Raw genomic sequence first — 18986 nt, 5'->3', positions numbered from 1 at the left:
AGAAGATGGATCTGAGGGTCAGAGAACACCACCTAATGAGAATCAGGCTCGTTGGGTCTTGCAGGATGAGTAGGTGCTAGGTAAACTCCATCCCGGGAGTAAATGATTTAAAGGTTGAAATTCCAAGGGCAGCAGCGATGTGTATTAATGTATGCCTTTGTTGTTGATCCTCCACCCACCCCCACAGGTTTCTACCTTTATTATGATGTACAGAACACACTGTCAGAGAATACTGGACACTGTAATAAGAGCCAACTTTGATGAGGTAGGTCAACAAGTGTTGAACTGTGAATACTCTGTATTAAAATACTATAATTAATACTAGCTCTGATTTCATGAGCTCCTGCTAGGTGCCAGGCCTGGCATCTGGAAGCACTTCGTGGATGTCCATTCACTCACTTAATCCTCACAGGAATCCCACAAACTAGGTACAGTTATTATCCCATTTTATAGATCTTATGTGTGTACAGCAATTGGCATGGCTTCTTCCTTGACTTAACTGGGAACTGCCTCCAGCCCTACTGGCATACTAGGAAGATCATTTTGCCAGCATAGCATTACATTCAGAATTATAGACTCTAGAAACTAGAGAAGAGCTTTCTTACATTTTGGATGCAATATTTTCCTAAGGTTCATCCACATTAGTGAATATGGAGCTGTCACTCTCCCTTCTCAAGGTTGGATCCATATTTCTATCAAATCCTACCAGCAGGACCATCTTAAATACAAACGATATAAGAAGCCCATTTCGTTTTTATTTTTAAATATTGTACTTTGGGAGGCCGAGGCAAGAGGATTGCCTGAGCCCAGGGGTTTGAGACCAGCCTGGGCAACTTGGTGAGACCTTGTCTCTACAATAAATAAAAAAAATTAGCCAGGTTTGGTGGTATTCCTGTAGTTCCAGCTACTTGGAAGGCTGAGGCAGAAGGATCACTCGAGCCTAGCAGGTCAAGGCTATGGTGGCCTGGGCACCAGCCTGGGCAACCCAGTGAGACTGACTCAAAAAAAAAAAAATTGTAGTTAAAGGATGGAGAGATGGAAATGAGAAAAGATTAAAGCACAGTAACCACTATTACAGTTTTATAACTTTAATTTTTTTTCTTGAGGGAAGGGAAGATGACATGGGATCTTAAAGAGCTACTAAAAAATCAGCAGTTATTGGTGATAAAGATCCCTTTTGTGCATGTTTTGGGGGAGTGGGGTAGGGGTGTAAAAATGATGTAAGGTACACAATTCTTTTCTCCCATGTTTCTCTGCCTTACCACCACTGCGTCTTACAGCAGTGAATGTTTATTGAGCACTTATACTGTTACTTGGCTCATAGATATAGTTCCAGAAGAGACAGCGGTGTTGGTAAAGAGGTACTATTCTTCTTTCTCTTTTTTTTTTTTTTTTTTTTTGTTGAGTTGGAGTCTCACTCGGTCACCCAGACTGGAGTGCAGTGGCCGCTCCCGGCCACCGCAGCCTCGACCTGCTGGGCTCCGGCGATCCTTCTGCCTCAGCCTTCCAGTAGCTGGAATTACAGGCATGCGCTACCACGCCCGGCTGATTTTTTGATTTATTGTAGAGATGAGGTCTCACTGTCCAGGAGGGTCTCGAACCCTCGGGCTCAGGCAATCCACTCACCTCAGCCTCCCAAAGGCACGGGATTACAGGCTGAGCCACCGAGCCCGGCTATTCTTCTTTCTCTTGACCTCTTGACCTTTATCCACAGATTTCTTTTTCTTTCTTTCTTTCATTTTTCTTTTTTTTTTTTTTGACTGAGAATCTCACTCTGTTGCCCAGGCTGTAATGCAGTGGCACAATCAGCTTCCAACTCCCAAGTTCAAGCGATCCTCCTGCATCAGCTTCCCTAGTAGCCAGGACTAAAGGCATGCACCACCACACCCAGCTACTGTAACAAATAACTCTCCAAATCTTAACATACTGGAAGTTTATTCCTCATTTATGCCACCATCCAATGTGGATGTTCTCAGTGGGAAGTTTGATTGCTGGGGGTGATTCAGGGACCCAGGCTCCTTCTACTTTGTGGCTACATCCTACCCTAAAGTCTTGGAGTTCTTTTTGTTCAATGGGTGAGTGGGGAAGAGAACTTCAGAGAACGCATACCCCCTACTTAACCTCTCAGCTGAAATAAAACATACCACTTTTGCCCATGTTCCATCAGCAAGAGCTGGTCCCATGGCCCCTCCTTGATGCAGCAGGAACTAGAGAGTATGGTCCAGTGAAGGCTTACACTAATACAAAAGAGAAGCCTGAATCTCTAATGGACAGCTGTCCCTCTCTGCCTCAATTACTAACGACAAAACTAGTGACAGTCCTCCCGTGTTTTCATATGGAGCTTATTCCTCTCAAAACTCACTCTCATCATTTCATTTCACTAAGCTCCAGCACTTTTGGGGCACCTAATGGTGCCCACTGCAGAGGTAAGTAAGATGCAGCCTAGAAGGGAAAAAAGGCATGCAAGCCAGCAACTAGGACACAGAGCATATGGTGAGAGGTCTGGAAACTTTGTGAGGGGGCAGATGCTCCTATGGGAAGAATGCCAGACTCAGAGTCCCAGGTTTGGATTCAAGAGCTGGCTTTGCCTTCCAAGCCTCAATTCCTCATCCTAGAAATGAACATAAAAATATCATCCCCATCTATTTAATTCACAGGATTACTAGAAGGAGGAGATAAGATGATGCCTGTAATGTAAAAGCTCTTTGTAAACTGTAAAGGGCCATACAAATGCTTGCTTTTATTAGATATAACAACTGGAGAGTTAATAGACTTGCCCAAGGTCACACAGTTGGTTAGGGCCAAAGTAGCAATGAGATTCTTTGTCACTTGACATCTTTAGTTCAATGTTCTATCCACCCCATTGGCAGGAATACTTGGTAGCTGTTTTAAGATGGCTTATCAGGATGTGATTCATTCCACCCAACCACAAAAGAATGAAAGGGGGTATTTTACCTCTGATGAGCATGGCTTTCTCCTACAGCTGAGAAAAGTCATTAGTAAATAAATGGTGGATGCATCTGGCACACCTCGACATTATAGTTTATTTCATATCTTCGAGATCTTTCACATTGGTTGAGGTTGCAACTTACGCAGTATCACGATCTTAAATTATCATATTTGTTTGCTTATTCATTGTTTGTCTCTACCACAAGCAATGTCAGCCTTTGAGGGCAGGGATCTCACCTGTCTTGTTTAACACTGTATCTTGTCCAGTCATACTCTTAGGCTCCCAGTAAATATTTGTTGGGTGCATGAGTGAATGAATGGATGGATGAATAGATAAACTATGTAAAAATGCCACTGACTTAAAACATTGTCAGGTAAGTAAAGAATACAATCCAATAGTCCTGCGTCTGAACCCACCACTTACTAGCCTATGACCTTGAGTAAGGTACTTAATCTCGATTTCTTTTGCCATGAAATGAAAATAATAATTATACCTACCTCATAGTAAAATTGTGCTGTACATGAAATTGTATATATAAAGTGTCTAGTTTTGTACTAGAACATGATAAATGGTAGACGTTTTTATAGTTGTTATTATTTTATTGTGATCTTTCCAATACTATAGTAGTTAAGGATCCCTGATTGCAAGTTATCAGATGTGTTTGCACAAGGTGCCAATGTATTCAAAGTGAGCTAAACATACACATGAAAAAGAAATAGCAAATTTGCTCAGGTATTTGTAAGCAAATCGTATACTGATACTTTACTGAGCTGGAAGACAAAGGGCAGAGAATTCGGGAGATTGAAATAGATACACCAGGAAATTTACTTTAAATAATCATTTGTAATCACTTGCCTCTGATTCTGTCATCGTTTGTGCTTACAAGGATTAAGAACTTACCAGAATTCTCCCTTCTGTCTAATAATGCTTCCATTTGTTAAATGCCTATAGCACCAAGCATTTTACATAAGTCGTCTTATTTTGCCCTAATAATAGGTAGGTATGGTTATCTTCATTTTATGAAAGCTGGTAACTCTCATATTTATGCATTTGGTGAGATTCAATTGACTCAATATCTAACTTAACACAGCCAAATCAGAGCTCTTAATTTTCTGCCCCAAATCTGTTTATCCCAAGTCTTAGCTTGCTACTACCCTTCACCCAATTGCTGAAGTCACAAATCTTGCTTCTTCCTTCTCTTTCACCCTTCAGATTCAGTCCATTGTGAGGTTGTTAGCTCTACCTTCTGTATAGAAACACCATGTCTATTTCACATCTAACTTCCATGTCTCAGCTCTTGAGCTTTACACTATTCTTCCTCCTGCCTTTTTCTTCTACCCTGAAGAAGCCAGTATTATTGGACACTAAATGGCCTAAAATGCAGAGAGTATGAAGGGAGGTCAAAACCGGATAATATGCCTTCTACAAAAGCTGTTCAGGAAGCTGAGGACTGATCAGGGTTCCCTGTGCAGATTGAACGGCTTAAAACAGGCAGACGCCTGCTAAAGACACTGATTTTCTACAGATTTGTTTTAACCTACACAACAGCTGATCTTTTCCAGAACTTCTGTTAGAAATTCACTGCTCATATAAAAAGGGGGTAGGGCTGCATGCAAAGAGAACTCAGTAAGACAAATGAATTCAGAGTCTACCAACTGAGGAATCAACCAGGCAGAGCTTCTTATTCAGAGGTGGAGGAGCAGGCAGGGAGGTCCAGGACCTGACCTGAGGCCAATGCCCAGGGATGAACTGGGATCAGGGGACAGCAGAGGGTCCTCTGGAGGGCAAGCACCTTGTTCAAAAGTTGCAGCCATCTACAGGCCCAGGCCAGGCCAGAAGTCAGCCACCAGGTGTCTTAAAGACAGAGTAAAGGCCTTGACTGATAGCAGAGCTCCTGGTTAGCTGATACTCAGAAACTTAAGCAAGAGTGTCTCAGACACTTGGGGACGTCCACCGGTTTCTTGAGCCTCGTAGTGGCAGTGCCTCCATGATATAGTAGTAATAATAATAGCTAACCTTTATTAAGCATTTACCATGTGCCAAGCACTTTTTAGAAATCTTTACCATAATCTATATAGTAAATACTACTTTTATTCCCATTTCACAGAAAGGAATTTGAGGCTTGGAGATATTACACCCCTAGTTGGTAGTGAAGCCAGGACTGTAACCCTGGAACCCAGTCTTCACGAATCCAGATTTTGTCTTAACTTTAAATCTGGATGAAAACTGCAATATTTTTATTATCAAGGAATAAATAGGATTATTTATTTATAAATAAGTATCGAAGTTAGATATTGAGTCAATTGAACCTGGAGCTCAGGACCAAATGCATAAATATGAGAGTCACCAGCTTTCATAAAACGAAGATAACCTTTTACAGACCAGATTTCATTTACCACTTTGGTCACACGTTAGGCAACTACCATTTCCCTTTGGGAAGTCAGAGGGGCATGGCTTTCTCTTCATTCCTTATCCCCCAAGCCTCCCATTCAGTGCTTACACCAGGAAGTACAGGCAGGCTGTGGGCATCAGGGAAGTCTGTCCACAGGCGCCTGAGCTTGGGTTACTGGACTGGAGTCAGGGGCATGGCTCCACCTTCCAGAGGCAGCCTGGTCAAAGAAAAATAAGACGCCACTCCTGGGAGGGGACTGAAGGATGCTGCAGTTTACTCGGGTAGGTACAGAAAGGTAGAAAGCGGGTAGCAGCCTAGGGAGAGAGAAGGACATCAAGAATGGGGTAGAAGCCCAATTACCATGTAAAGAATAAACTAGCCACAAGACTGATTGTGGAAGGACTGAGGCAGACATAGACTCTGTCTCATCCATTCCTTGACTGACTGTCTGGCTTTGGACAATTAATGTCTCTGCAAATATAAGTAATGATTCTCAGCTCTAGTATTATTGGGGGTACTAAAGAGAGAACCTAAGTAAAGTACCCAGCATATAGTGGGCACTCAATAAAGAGAACTAATGGCTGTAATAATACTAGCTCCAAAGTATTAGATGACAGGGACTAAACTATCTCCCACATTGGATCAAGATTGATTGAACCAGGGATATGGATAATGCTACCCATGCGGTTCAAGAGAGACCATCTGTTGGGGCAAGAAGGGTGTATAGTCCAAAACCCAAGTCAAACACATTGGAGTTTATAAAAATTCAGAGTTCTGTGTTCCCCATCTTCAAGATGGGCTGCTGCCTAACTGAAAATGAGCTGCAGATGGGTCTCAGCTGATAGGTTAAGTCTAGCTATTTTCGAATGTTGTTATATACACGAGTCAACTATCTGACTATTTCCTTTCACTTCCCTCACCTTTTCCCTCCACTCCAACCTCTATTTGGCTCTTCCCAACCTCTAACTCACACACTAAAAGACAGGTGTAGGGGAGTCAGCAAGGGAAGCTCTTGTTTTGACATTCACTCTGCCCTTTGTTCAGTAACAACATGGTTTAAATTCCTGATATCATCATGTTAATAATAATTGCATTTTTGAGTGTCCATTATATTCCTGTTCTGTGCTAGTGGTTTGGGACAAAAAGAAAAAGTCAATCGTACTTACGAGGTCCAGCAATTAAGTTCACACACTGATCCCAGAAAAAGTTCTACTTACCTCATTGCTGAAAAAGTTCTACATACCTCACTGTGGGCACCTTCGAAGTACTCCCCTTTGGAATAAAACAGCTCTGATGGCCATTCCAGAAAAAGAGTTCCAAAACTGCTTTGACAGGTGGACTAGATGCTGGCGACAGTGCATAGTTTCCCAAGGGGAGTACTTCAAAGGTGACTGTAGTGATATCCAGCAATGAAGTACGCAGCACTTTTTCTAGGATGGTTCGCAAACCTAATTGTCAGACCTCCTACTTACTGTGCTCACCTAGCTTACCACCCATATATCACCCATCTAGCATCCCATATGGCACCAACTGTCCAGGGGTCTTTGGGAAATGGAAGAATTTGGATACGAAAAGGTCCTTATACTTCACCCAGTATTCAGATCACACATTTTAATCAGGAGAAATTTGTGTGTGGCACCAACTCGTCTCCCTTCAGACACATTCCTTTTACCTGCCCCCCTCATATGTTTCCCTCCCTTCCCAGAACATCTAGGGGCCCCTGAGGCACCAGCTGGCTCAAAGAACAAGGAGTACTAATAATCTGACTTCTTTTATAAAAGAGAATTCCACACCTTCCCTTCCTTAAACACTTCCCAGACCTCAGTATGCACTGGAGGAGCTGATGGGTTAGAGTGTTTCTTGGCAACCTGGCAGAGAAGACCACAGGCTGCCAGCACGGGTGGTTCTCCAGCAGTGGGTATGCTACACTCATGGGCAGGGGGAAGACTTGGAGCAGGATGCCAGGCTGGGGTGGCTTCCACTGCTGCAGGGGAAGTGGATGACAGCCTTGCAGACTGGGTTGGCCTTGGCGGAGTCCCAAAGTTCTGTTGGGAGGGCCCTGTGTAACCTCGTGGTTCCTCTCTCTGTGGGTCAATACAGGTTCAAAGTTTCCTTCTGCACTTTTGGCAAGGAATGCCACCCCATATGCTGCCTGTCCTGGGCTCCTCCACAGTGGTGAACATCGTCGGTGTGTGTGATTCCATCCTCTACAAAGCTATCTCTGGGGTGCTGATGCCCACTGTGCTGCAGGCATTACCTGACAGGTGAGCACACTTGTTCTTGTCTCTCCTCATGGCTGGTCCCCAGCATTGACTCTTCCTGCTTCTCTTTTATTGACTATAATCAAGACCACTAATATAGGGCTTTTCAATATATTAAAGTCAATTTATATTTTTGAATGTAAATACAATTATAATACTTTGAACCATTTGTGTAGTTCAAAATTCAAGCAGCATTTTATGGTGTACAGTGAAAAACGTCCCCCCTTCCACTCCTCTTCCCCAGATGCCCCAGTCTCCTCCCCTAAACATCAAATATAATCATTTTCTTGGGTGTCAATCCAGATCTGCCATGATCTTGTACATGTAATCAATGCATGCAATATACTCTTTTTTCCTTAGTGAAATGGTGACATACTGTATATACTGTTCTGTGCCTTGCTCTAAAAGAAAACAACTTAATCTTGGAGTTTATGCTGGACAGTTCCCATGCCTCCCTAGAAGCTCTCCATCATGCTCCATGGTTGAAGACGGGAGTTGAGAAGAAGGTTGCTGGCATGGGTCACCTCACAGGGCTCCTACCAGGAAGGGGGTGAGAAGAGTGAAGTCAGGAGATCGTTTCTCTGGCCCCTTCCCTGCGAGGTCGCTTTGAGCTGGCCATGTCTCTTCATGGGGCTCCACTCCCTTCCAGGTTGTTATTAGGCACGGGGTGGGTGAAAGCCTGCTGCTCTGAGCTTCAGTCTCCCTGATGGTTCTTCTACCCGAGTCCACATCTTTATGACTTGTCCCTTGAAAAGAAACCCTCCTGTCTGAGTGGCATCTGTTCCTATAGGGACTGCTACAGAGAGCATTCCGCATCATTCTATAAAACGTTTTTTTCTTTTTTAGAACTGAATAAGGACCCGTCATATTGAATTTGGTCAGTTCTCTTGATGTTTCCAGCCTTGTCCTACTACAAACAATGCTGTAACGAATAATGTTTTACCTATCTTTTTTAAAAACATGGTTGAGTTTATTATTTCCTGTGGCTGCTGTACCAAATTACCACAAACTGAGTGGCTTAAAACAACAATTATTCTCCCACAATTCTGGAGGCCAGAAGTCTCAAATCAAAACTGGCAGGGTTGTCTCCTTACTGAGTCTCTGAGGTAGAATCTAGCTCATGCCTCTCCCCTGGTTCCTGGTGCCACAATCCTTGGTGTTTCTTGGCTTGAAGATGCATCACTCCAATCTGCCTTGAACCTACTTTCCGTGCTTGTGATTTCCAACCTATATATCTTCTCCCTTCCCCAATCTTTTTGCACTGGCTAGAACCTCTAGGATGATGTCTTAGCCTAGGTAGGTATTTCTCCTGATCTTAAGGCAAAATAATTCAGTATAAAATATGATGCAATTGAAGGGTTTTTGTATCAGGTTAAAGAAGTTTTATATTTGTTATTAGATTGAGAAAGTTGCCTTCCGTTGCTGGTTTGTGAGAATTTTTATCATAAATGGATCTTGTTAAAGACTTTTTTTTGGTATCAAGATCATCACAGGGCTTTTCTTTTTACATCTGAATATGGTAAATTTTACTTTGGTTTATTTTCAAATATTGTATCAGCCTTTCATCCCCAGGGTAAACCCACTTGGTCTTGAATTTTAAAATATATATATTTCTAGATTTGAATTGCTAATATTTTGTTGAGGATTTTATATCTTCTTAGTTATTTGATCAATAATAAAAGGTATTGATCTTCAGTGTTCTTGTAATGGCCTTCTCTGGTTTAGGTAGCAGGGTAATCCTGGCCTCATAAAATGAATTGGGAAATGTTTCCTTTTTTTCTTTTTTTTCTCAAAGAGTTAGTGTAGAATTTCATCTAAAAAATTTTTTTTTAGTTGAGGTCTTACTCTGTCATTCAGGCTGGAGTGCAGTGACATCATCACAATGATCATAGCTCATGGCAGCCTTGACTTCCTAGGCTCAGGCAATCCTTCCACCTCAGCATCCTGAGTAGCACACCACTACACCCAGCTAATTTTTTCATAGAGAAGAGGTTTTGCTATGTTGACCAGACTGGTCTTGAACTCCTGGGCTCAAGCAATCCATCTGCCTTGGTCTTTCAAAGTGGTGGGATTATAGGCATGAACCGCCATACCAGGCCTCATCTAAAATGTCATAATATAGCCGGGCTCGATGGCTCAGCCTGTAATCCTGTGCTTTGGGAGGCTGAGGTGAGTGGATTACCTGAGGCTGCGGGTTCAATACCCACCTGGGCAACTTGGCGAGACCTCATCTCTACAATAAATAAAAAAAATCAGCGGGGCGTGGTAGCACGTGCCTGTAATTCTGGCTACTCGGAAGGCTGAGGCGGAAGGATCGCCAGAGCCCAGCGGGTGAGGCTGCAGTGGCCGCTCCCGGCCACTGCACTCCAGTCTGGGCGACAGAGTGAGACTACAACTCAAAATAAATAAATAAATAAAAAATAAAATGTCATAATATGTTCTTATTACCCTTTTAATATCTGCAGGATCTGTAGCGATGTCCCCTTTCTCATTCCTAATGAGGGCAATTTGTGTCTTTGCTTTTTCTTGGTCAGTGTTTCTAGAAATTTATCAAAGTTGTTGATTTTCTAAAAAATACTTCTTGGTTTCTCTGATTTCTCAGTTTTCTGTTTTCAGTTGTTTTGATTTCTGCTTTTTTTTTTTTTTTTTTGAGTTGGATTCTCACTCGGTCGCCCAGACTGGAGTGCAGTGGCCGCTCCCGGCTACTGCAGCCTCACCTGCTGGGCTCCAATGATCCTTCCGCCTCAGCCTTCTGAGTAGCTGGAATTACAGGCATGCGCTACCATGCCCGGCTGATTTTTTGATTTATCATAGAGATGAGGTCTCGCTGCCCAGGTGGGTCTCAAACCCACGGGCTCAGGCAATCCACTCACCTCAGCCTCCCAAAGGCGCGGGATTACAGGCTGAGCCACCAAGCCCAGCTTGCTTTCATTTTTATCATTCCCTTTTTGTGTTTGCTTTGGGGTTATTTTGCTCTTTTAAAGGTTTCTTTAAGTGAAAGCTTAGGTCATAAATTATAAATCTCTCTACTTTCTTAATAAAAGCATTTAGTGCTATAAATTTTCTTCTAATCACTGCTTAGCTGTATCCACAAATTTTGATATGTTGTGTTTCATTTTAATCCAATTCAAAATATTTTCTATTTTCTCCTGTGACTTCTTTAATCCATGGGTTATTTAGAAGTAAACTGTTTAATTTCCAAATGTTGAGAATTTTCAAGATCTTTCTATTAATAATTTCTAGTTTAATTCCTTTGTGATCATATTACATACATTACATTATGTCAATTTTTTAAAGTTAATTGAGACTTGTTTTATGCTCCAGAATATGGCCTACGTTGGTGAATATTTCATGAATACTTGAAAACACTGTATATTCTGCTCTGATTAGGTTAGGTGTCCTATAAATGTCATTTAGAAAAAGTTAATTAATAGTGTTGTGTAGCTTATCTTTATCCTTACTGATTTTCTGCCCATTTGTTCTACTGATTATCAAGAGAAGAGTATAGATAGCTCCAATTCTAACTGTGGATTTGTCTATATCTATCAGTTTTTGCTTCATGCATTTTGAAGCTCTGTTTTTAAATGCATACAAATTAGGACTGTTAGTCTTCTTGGCAAACAGACGCCTTTTCATAATTAAAAAAAAAGTCCCTGATAATATTTTTTGTTCAGAAGTTTACTTTTTCTGTTTATTATATAGCTACTCCAGGTTTGTTTGCTTTTTTAATTAGTGTTTGCATGACATTTTTTCCATCCTGTTACTCTGTCTTTATATTTGAAGTAGATTTCTTATAGCCAACATAGAGTGAGGTCTTTCTTTTTTATTCAATCTGATAATTTCCCTTTTTAGTTGCTATATCCAGACCTTTACATTTAATGTAATTAACTATATGGCTGGATTAAAATCCTACATTCTGCTTGTTGTTTTCTATTAGTTTCATCAGTTTTTGTGCCTCTTTTTGTGCCTGATTTTGAGTTAATTATTCTTATTCTCATTCTTATTATTTTTAGAGACAGGATCTTGCTCTGTCCTCCAGACTGGAATGCAGTGGGAAATCATAGCTTATTGTAACCTTGAAGTCCTGGGCTCAAGCGATCCTCCTACCTCAGCCTCCCAAGTAGTTAGGACTACAGGCACACCACACCCAGCTATTTTGTTGTTGTTGTTGTTGTTGTTTTTATGAAAACAGGATCTCACTATGTTGACCAGGGCCAGTGTCAAACTTCTGAACTCCAGAGGTCCTCTTACCTTGGCCTCTCAAAGCTCTGGGTTACCTGTGTGAGCCACTGCACCTGGCCTGAGTCAATCATATTTTATCATTGCTTTTATCTCCATGATTGGTTTGTTTTTTATACCTCTTTAAAGACAATTTTAGTGGTTGCTTTGGTTTATATATCTTTAATAACACATAGCTTCAAATAATATGATACTGGCTAACATGTAGTGTAAAACCCTTACAACAGCCATACTCCCAATCTGTCCTCCCATTTTTTTGTGCTATTTGTTATACATTTTGTTTTTATATAGGCAATAACTTTACAAAATACTGTAGCTACTTTTGCTTCAAATATCTTTTAGAATGATTAAAGATACAAAAAAGCGATCTTTATCCACCGTCATCCTCATGATGCCTTATCTTCATTTCTTTGTGTAAATCTGACTAGCTGTGTAATATCATATACCTCACCCTACAGACTTTTCATTAACATTTCTGGTATCACAGATCTAGTGGTAATGAATTATTTCAGTTCTTGTTTGTCCAAAAGTCTTCATTGCTCCTTCATTTTTGAAAGACACCTTCACTGGATATGGTATTCTACACTGACAAGGATTTTTTAAAATTTTTCTTTAAAAATTTTTTAAAATTTAATTTTAAAGATATGGGATATTTTGGTTTTAGTACTCTAAACATTTCATGCTATTGTTTTGGCATGCATGTACATCTTTGTACATCTTTGCTCCTCTGTATGCAATATGCTTTTTTTCCTTGGCTGCCTTCGAGACATTTTCTATCCTTGGTTATCAGTTGTTTGACTATGATGTGTCTAGGTGTTTTGGTTTGTTTTGAATCTTGCTTAGGAGTTTTCTGAGCTTCTTGGATCTGTGCTTTGAGGTTTTCATTATTTTTAGAAGATTCCCAGCCATTATCTTCTACTCTGTTTTCTCTCTTTTTCCTTCTTCTGGTAATTAGACCATTTGATATTGTTCCACAACACTTAGGTGCTCTGCTTTACTTTTTTCCAGTCATTTTTTTCTCTCTGTATTTTGGATTGAATAATTTTTATTGACCTATCTTAAGGTTCACTGATTCTTTCCTTTTGTATGTCAATGCTATTTATAAGACTATTGAAAGCCTTTTTTATATCTGTCACCATAATTTATTTTTATTTTAATTTTTAACATTTCATTTCATTCTTTTTTTTTCTTTTGTATCAGAGTCTCACTCTGTTACCCAGGCTAGAGCGCAGTGGTACACTCATAGCTACTCCAGTTTTGACTGGGCTCAGGTGATTCTTCTACCTCAGCCTTCAAAGTAGCTGGCACTACAGGTGTGTGCCACGACACCCAGCTAATTTTTTGATTTATTGTAGAGATGAGATCTCATCAAATTCCCCAGGCTGGTCTTGAACCTCTGGGCTCAGGCAATCCTCTCACCTCTGCCTCCCAGAAGATTATAGGCATGAGCCACCATGCCTGGTCTCATTTCATTCTTTTAAAAATAATTTCTAGCCGGGCTCGGTGGCTCAGCCTGTAATCCCGCGCCTTTGGGAGGCTGAGGTGAGTGGATTGCCTGAGCCTGCGGGTTCGAGACCCGCCTGGGCAACGAGACCTCATCTCTCCGATAAATCAAAAAATCAGCCGGGCATGGTAGCGCATGCCTGTAATTCCAGCTACTCGGAAGGCTGAGGCGGAAGGATCACCGGAACCCAGTAGGCGAGGCTGCGGTGGCCGGGAACGGCCACTGCACTCCAGTCTGGGTGACAGAGTGAGACTCCAACTCAAAAAAAAAAAAAAAAAAAATTTCTGTGTTCTTCTGAAATTCATCTTCTGTCCATATTATTGTTTACCTTTTTCATTAAAGCTGTTATCGTATTAATCATAGTTATTTAAAGTACCCTGTTTGATAGTCTCGTTATATTGACTAATTTGTCTCTTGGAAGTGGGTTCTTTTTCTTGATTTTCTGTGTATCTTATACTTTTTGATTGACTCTCAAGCAGTGTGTAGAATGGTAGAGACTGAGATAAATAGAATTTATACCTGGAAATGAGCATGCCTCTTCTCCTAGGCTCTAAATGTCAGAAGTTGAGGCAATTTATTTAGGAGTTCAATGGGTTTGGGTTTTGTTGTGGCTATGGTTACCTTCAGTGAACTACCATATTCTCATTCTTCTGGGCTGCTTTGTGTTTAGTTTGGAAGTTTGTTTGTTGGGTTCTTTTCCTCAATGTTACTGCTCTACCTTCAGCTTTAGGCCTTCCATATGCATTGCTGCTAGAGTTGCTTGAAATGTGGTGCTTATTAGCCTATTTGGAGCTGGAAGAGGGGATGGTTCTCTTTTGTCTTGGTTCAGTCTTAAGTAAGCCCTTTGGTTTTGAATCCCAGAGTTGGGCATCCTTGGTGATCCTGTCCCAGAGATAAATCTCGAATGGTCTGAGCACAGGATTCCTACCAAGGTTAGAGAACTTTTGCTTTTTATCCTTCTCCTGCCTGCAGTGAGTCTTCCCTATTCCCTGGGGTCCACAGTGTTTTCTGTCCTTCCAGCTGCTCCCTTCTTCCATGTATGCACCCCTAAAAAAGTCTTCCTCTGTTCCCCCGTCCTGCTCCCCATCTTTCTCATGAGTACCCAGTGAGGTCTGTGTAGAAGAACTTGCAAACATATGTGAACTTCTTCTCTCTCTGTGGCTCCCAGAGTTCTCTGCTCGCATACTAGGTCACACTTGGCCTTCCGCAGTTTGTTACAAATGTTAGCAGACCTTCCTTTTCCCACTTGTGGGAATGTCCTGTTTTCTTCCCTCTACTTCAGGCAAGCCAGTTCCCAAATCTTTCTTTCTTTGGAGATGCCCATCTTTCCATAAATGCTTGGCAAGTTAATTGTGACATCAACTCTTTGATGGTTTAAAAGAAAAGTTATAATTTTGTAGATTATCTGACTTTTCTTGTTATGGTGGGAGTGGTATTCTTTCTACTTTTCCAATTCTAGGTAGAACAGAAACACCCAAATAGGTGAAATTGTGGCCAAATTAGAGCCTCATCCTTTTCTGCATGATTCAAATGTTCTCCTTTAAGACTGAATTCCAATTTTTATAATCATATACATGAGGGGGAACCAAAGAAAACCAAAAAATGATCTTTTCTTTTGGAAGGCAGGCCCCTTGTAGTACAGGCCTGCCCCCTCCACCCCCCACCACCTGGGTAAGTGTTCTAGGAACCCAGCAGCATTAGGGTACCAGCCAGACTCATGAGCAGTGTCTCCTCTCTGTCTTCCCCATCCATTTCTCCTTCTTAGAGCCCACAACACACATGCACTGAGGATGGGATGGGAAGCATTTGGTTGGAGGGTTTCCCTGTAGCCGAGCATTGTTGTGAGAGGCTGCGTTCAATTTCAGTGAAAAAAAATTTTTTTGAGATTCTTTCAATGCCCATTTCACGATGGGAGGTTTATGCATACACCTGCCCACACTGCACTGAGCGTTCAGCAGTTTTTGACCAAAAACGGCGTGATTCCTGTGTCCCACCCTCCTTGTTTACCCGATCTTGCCCCGAACTCCTTTTTTTGGTTTGTTTGTTTCCCTGGGAGAAAAAAAGTCCTCAAAGGGAAATGTTTTACCAATGTGGAAGAGGTGAGACAAAAAATGACAGAGGCACGAAAAGGTATCAAAATCGATGAGTTCAAAAACTGTTTTGAGCAGTGGAAAAGATCATCTCAGTAGGTATATTACATCAAATGGAGAGTACTTTGAAGGTGACTGAAATGTAAACATATAAGAATAAATACACCATTTTTAATAAATAAATTCTGATTTTTGGAGGTTCCCTCCATATCATAAATACACATAGGACCTATTTAGGCTTTGGGTTATTAAATTCTTTCTTGTGCACTAATCAGGTGAACTGGATAATGGCTAAATCTGTACTTGCATTTTGTACTAAGAAGGTACCTCCTGAAGAATTGGTAAAAGACACCTTCATAAGAGACTTCACATACTTCTAATAATGTTTGATAGGGGTTAGACACACACACACACACGTACACAGTGTGTGCTGTTTATTACAAAGCAGTTTGTGGGGTATAAATAAAATGCTAACCCCTGCCTTTCCATGTATAATTGGCTTCGTTTTACAGAAGTGGAGGCTGAAGTTTAAAACCTGAAATGACTTGCCCACCTTCACCTGCAAATAAATGAAACAGCCAGGACTCAGATATTCATTCATTCATCGAACAAATGCTTACTGATTATTACAACGTGCTAGACACTGTGCTAGGTCCTAGAATACAGCATTAAATAAGATAAACATGCTCCCTGTCCTCATTGAGCTTACAGGCTGCCAGAGGAGACTGTTTTAGAAAAAATTACATGGTTAGATAATTACAGCTGTGATCCTTGGCTTATAAATCCAATGCCTTACCCGTTAAATCAGGAAGACAAAGTTAATCAGAAGATCAGGTTTCCTCTGACAACTGCCTTTTCACAGTTGTATGAATTCCTTCATCCCTCAACTTAAGTGCCGTCTGTGTGCCAGGCCCTGTGCCTGGTCAGGCACGGAAATGAGAATTGGCTCTAAACGTTCTCATTCAGGGCCGAGGCAGGCCCAAGCTGAGGCAGGGCTCCCCACGCCCTAGCTCAGAACCACGCCTTTGTTTCCAACTCAGTAAAGCATATTGAAACTCAGGGAGATAAGTGACATTACTGCCGAGCTACCCATAGTTCATACACTCTCATTTATAGAAGGAAATCATTCTCAAACTTGGGTTTTTTACCTCTTCCAAGTTATCTTGGCATAGTGCTTGCTAACAACAGTTGGTTAGCTAAAGTAAGAAAGTGTGTGTGGTGTGTGTGTGTGTGCGCGCGCGTGTATGTGTATCTTGTATTATATGGACAGGAAGGATAAGAAATCAAAGAAGTAAAGACTGAGGTCCAAGCCTGAGATGCTAAAGCAAAGCACTTGACAGAAAAGCAGAAGACACTGGAAAGGGGAAGGAACAAGGCATTTATTTGTTTATTTATTTCTTTATTTTTTGAGTCGGAGTCTTACTCTGTCGCTCAGACTGGAGTGCAGTGGCCACTCCCAGTCACCACAGCCTCGACCTGCTGGGCTCTGGCGATCCTTCTGCCTCAGCCTTCCAAGTAGCTGGAACTACAGGCGCACGCTACCACGCCCGGCTAATTTTTTGATTTATTGTAGAGATGAGGTCTCGCCAAGTTGCCCAGGCGGGTCTTGAACCCCTAGGCTCAGGCAATTCACTCACCTCGGCCTCCCAAAGCGTGGGATTACCGGCTGAGCCACCGAGCTCGGCTGGAACAAGGCATTTAAAAATACATATCCCAGGTACTTTCATCAATGCGCAGTAGGATAACAATGATGAAACAGAAAGGCCTGGGCTTGAATCCCGGCTCTGCCACTTGCTGCATCTTCTTGGACAAATAAAATAGCTTCTCTGAGCCTTGGGTTCTCACCTCTCTGTTGGGACTAACAACAGTACCTAGTTCCTAGGGTGGAAGTGAGGATTAATTAGGAAAGTACGTATGAAGTGTTCAGCACATGGTACGGTGCACTCATCAAGGTAACTGATATTATCACCATTGTTGCTGTTGTAATAGCATCACCAATGGCATTTTTTTAGGGAGATACAAGTGTGGAGTTAAGATGCAGAAGTCTAAAGCCAGAGCAGTAGAGTCAGGAGCCATCTTCACAAAAGGGAGGAAAAGTGTGTCACTAAAAGTGCAGGACAGACCCTGGCATCCCACCCTAAGGAGGGTGCGTGTGTGTGTGTGTGTGTGTGTGTGTGTGTGTGTGTGTGTGTGTGTGTGAGAGAGAGAGAGAGAGAGAGAGAGAGAGAGAGAGAGAGAGATGGACAGGGAGGATAAGTCAAAGATGCAAAGAAAAGACTGGGAGTAGGAGAGCTGAGAAAGAGGCCAGGCTGCAAATGTATATTCACTGAGGATGATACGTCAAGAAGGCACAGATGCTGCAGGAGGTGAAGCCAGCTGGGGCTCAGGGAGGTATCTCTTAGACTAGGTGATCAGTCGGTCAGCTGCTCTCAGGGACAAGAGCTTCCAGGCAGAGGGAACAGCAAGCGCAAAGGTCCTGGTGAGGTGGGCAAGTATTGTAGAAACAGAAAGGAGGCTAGTGTCTGGGAATGAGTGAGAGGAGCTGGGGTGAGTGAGAGGAGCTGTAGCCAGAGATAAGGGGATTGCAGAGGGGGATGGTTTGGGGGGCTTTGCAGGAATATATCTGAGGCCTGACTATCGGGGATTAGAAGACATTCATTCTTTCATTTCACTTAACACACATTTCTTATGTGCCTACTATGTGTCGGGCACTATGCTAGGTGTTGAGGACTCAGTGATTCATTGATCGGATAATCACACAAGTCAGTACATAATTACAAACTGTCATAACTACAGAGCCTTAAGAGGAATCAGGGGAGCTGACCTAGTCTAGGGGGCTTCAGGGGAGAGTTTCTTACAGTAAAAGTAACATCTGGTCTGAGATTAGATGAATGAGGAGGAGCTGAGCAGGTGAAGAGGGAAGAGAGGCTCTTGGTGGAAAGAACATCAAGGCTCTGAGTGGGGAGAGAACTGGGCAGAGACCATGGGGCCGAGATGTGGAGAAAGGGAGATGGCGAAGGTGGGGTTGGAGAGGTGAGCAAGGCTGGAGGATGAGCCTTGGGGGGCTGTGGCAAGGATTTGGGTTTTTATCCTGTGAATAATGTGAAAGCACTGAGGAGTTTTCATCAGACTGGAAAGTGTTTTAGAAAAATCCTTCCTGCAAAGTGGGAGATGGGATGGAGGTGGGAAGGAAAGCAGGGCAGGGTAAACTCAGAAAACTGTTGTAGCCCAGGTGAGAGATGATGGCAGCTTAAACTAGAGAGAAAGGGGAGAAAAGCAGACATGCTTGAGAGGTAGCCTGAGATAAAATCGGTAATGCCTGGTGATGGGAAGAGAGACTGAGTCCAAAATAGCGTATACCAAATGGATATGCTCAAAGAGGAGCAACCAGACATTACAAGCCTCATGCTGTGATGCAACAGGCAGCACCAGGGCCACGATGATGTGTTCTTGCCTAAAGAAAGTGTCATTAGCCGGGCTCGGTGGCTCAGCCTGTAATCCCGTGCCTTTGGGAGGCTGAGGTGAGTGGATTGCCTGAGCCCACAGGTTC

General features: G+C 42.2%; 1 protein-coding gene across 2 annotated transcripts in view; it reads left to right on the top strand.

Annotated features, from left to right (window-relative positions):
• Positions 1-18986, top strand: part of RFX4 (regulatory factor X4) — a 166163-nt gene that overhangs the window by 91956 nt on the left and 55221 nt on the right. For both annotated transcript variants that reach the window (XM_008053579.2, XM_008053580.1), the window contains 2 exons: positions 188-265; positions 7443-7606. In XM_008053579.2, coding sequence (XP_008051770.1) covers positions 188-265; positions 7443-7606 — 242 coding nt within the window. The remainder of the gene's footprint in view (positions 1-187; positions 266-7442; positions 7607-18986) is intronic.

The sequence above is a fragment of the Carlito syrichta genome, unplaced genomic scaffold (genome assembly GCF_000164805.1).
Source record: "Carlito syrichta isolate Samal-C Ts95f unplaced genomic scaffold, Tarsius_syrichta-2.0.1 Scaffold288311, whole genome shotgun sequence".
Taxonomy (NCBI): Eukaryota; Metazoa; Chordata; class Mammalia; order Primates; family Tarsiidae; genus Carlito; species Carlito syrichta.
The sequence above is the reverse complement of the archived record's forward strand: the minus strand, read 5'-3'. Positions and strand labels throughout refer to the sequence as shown.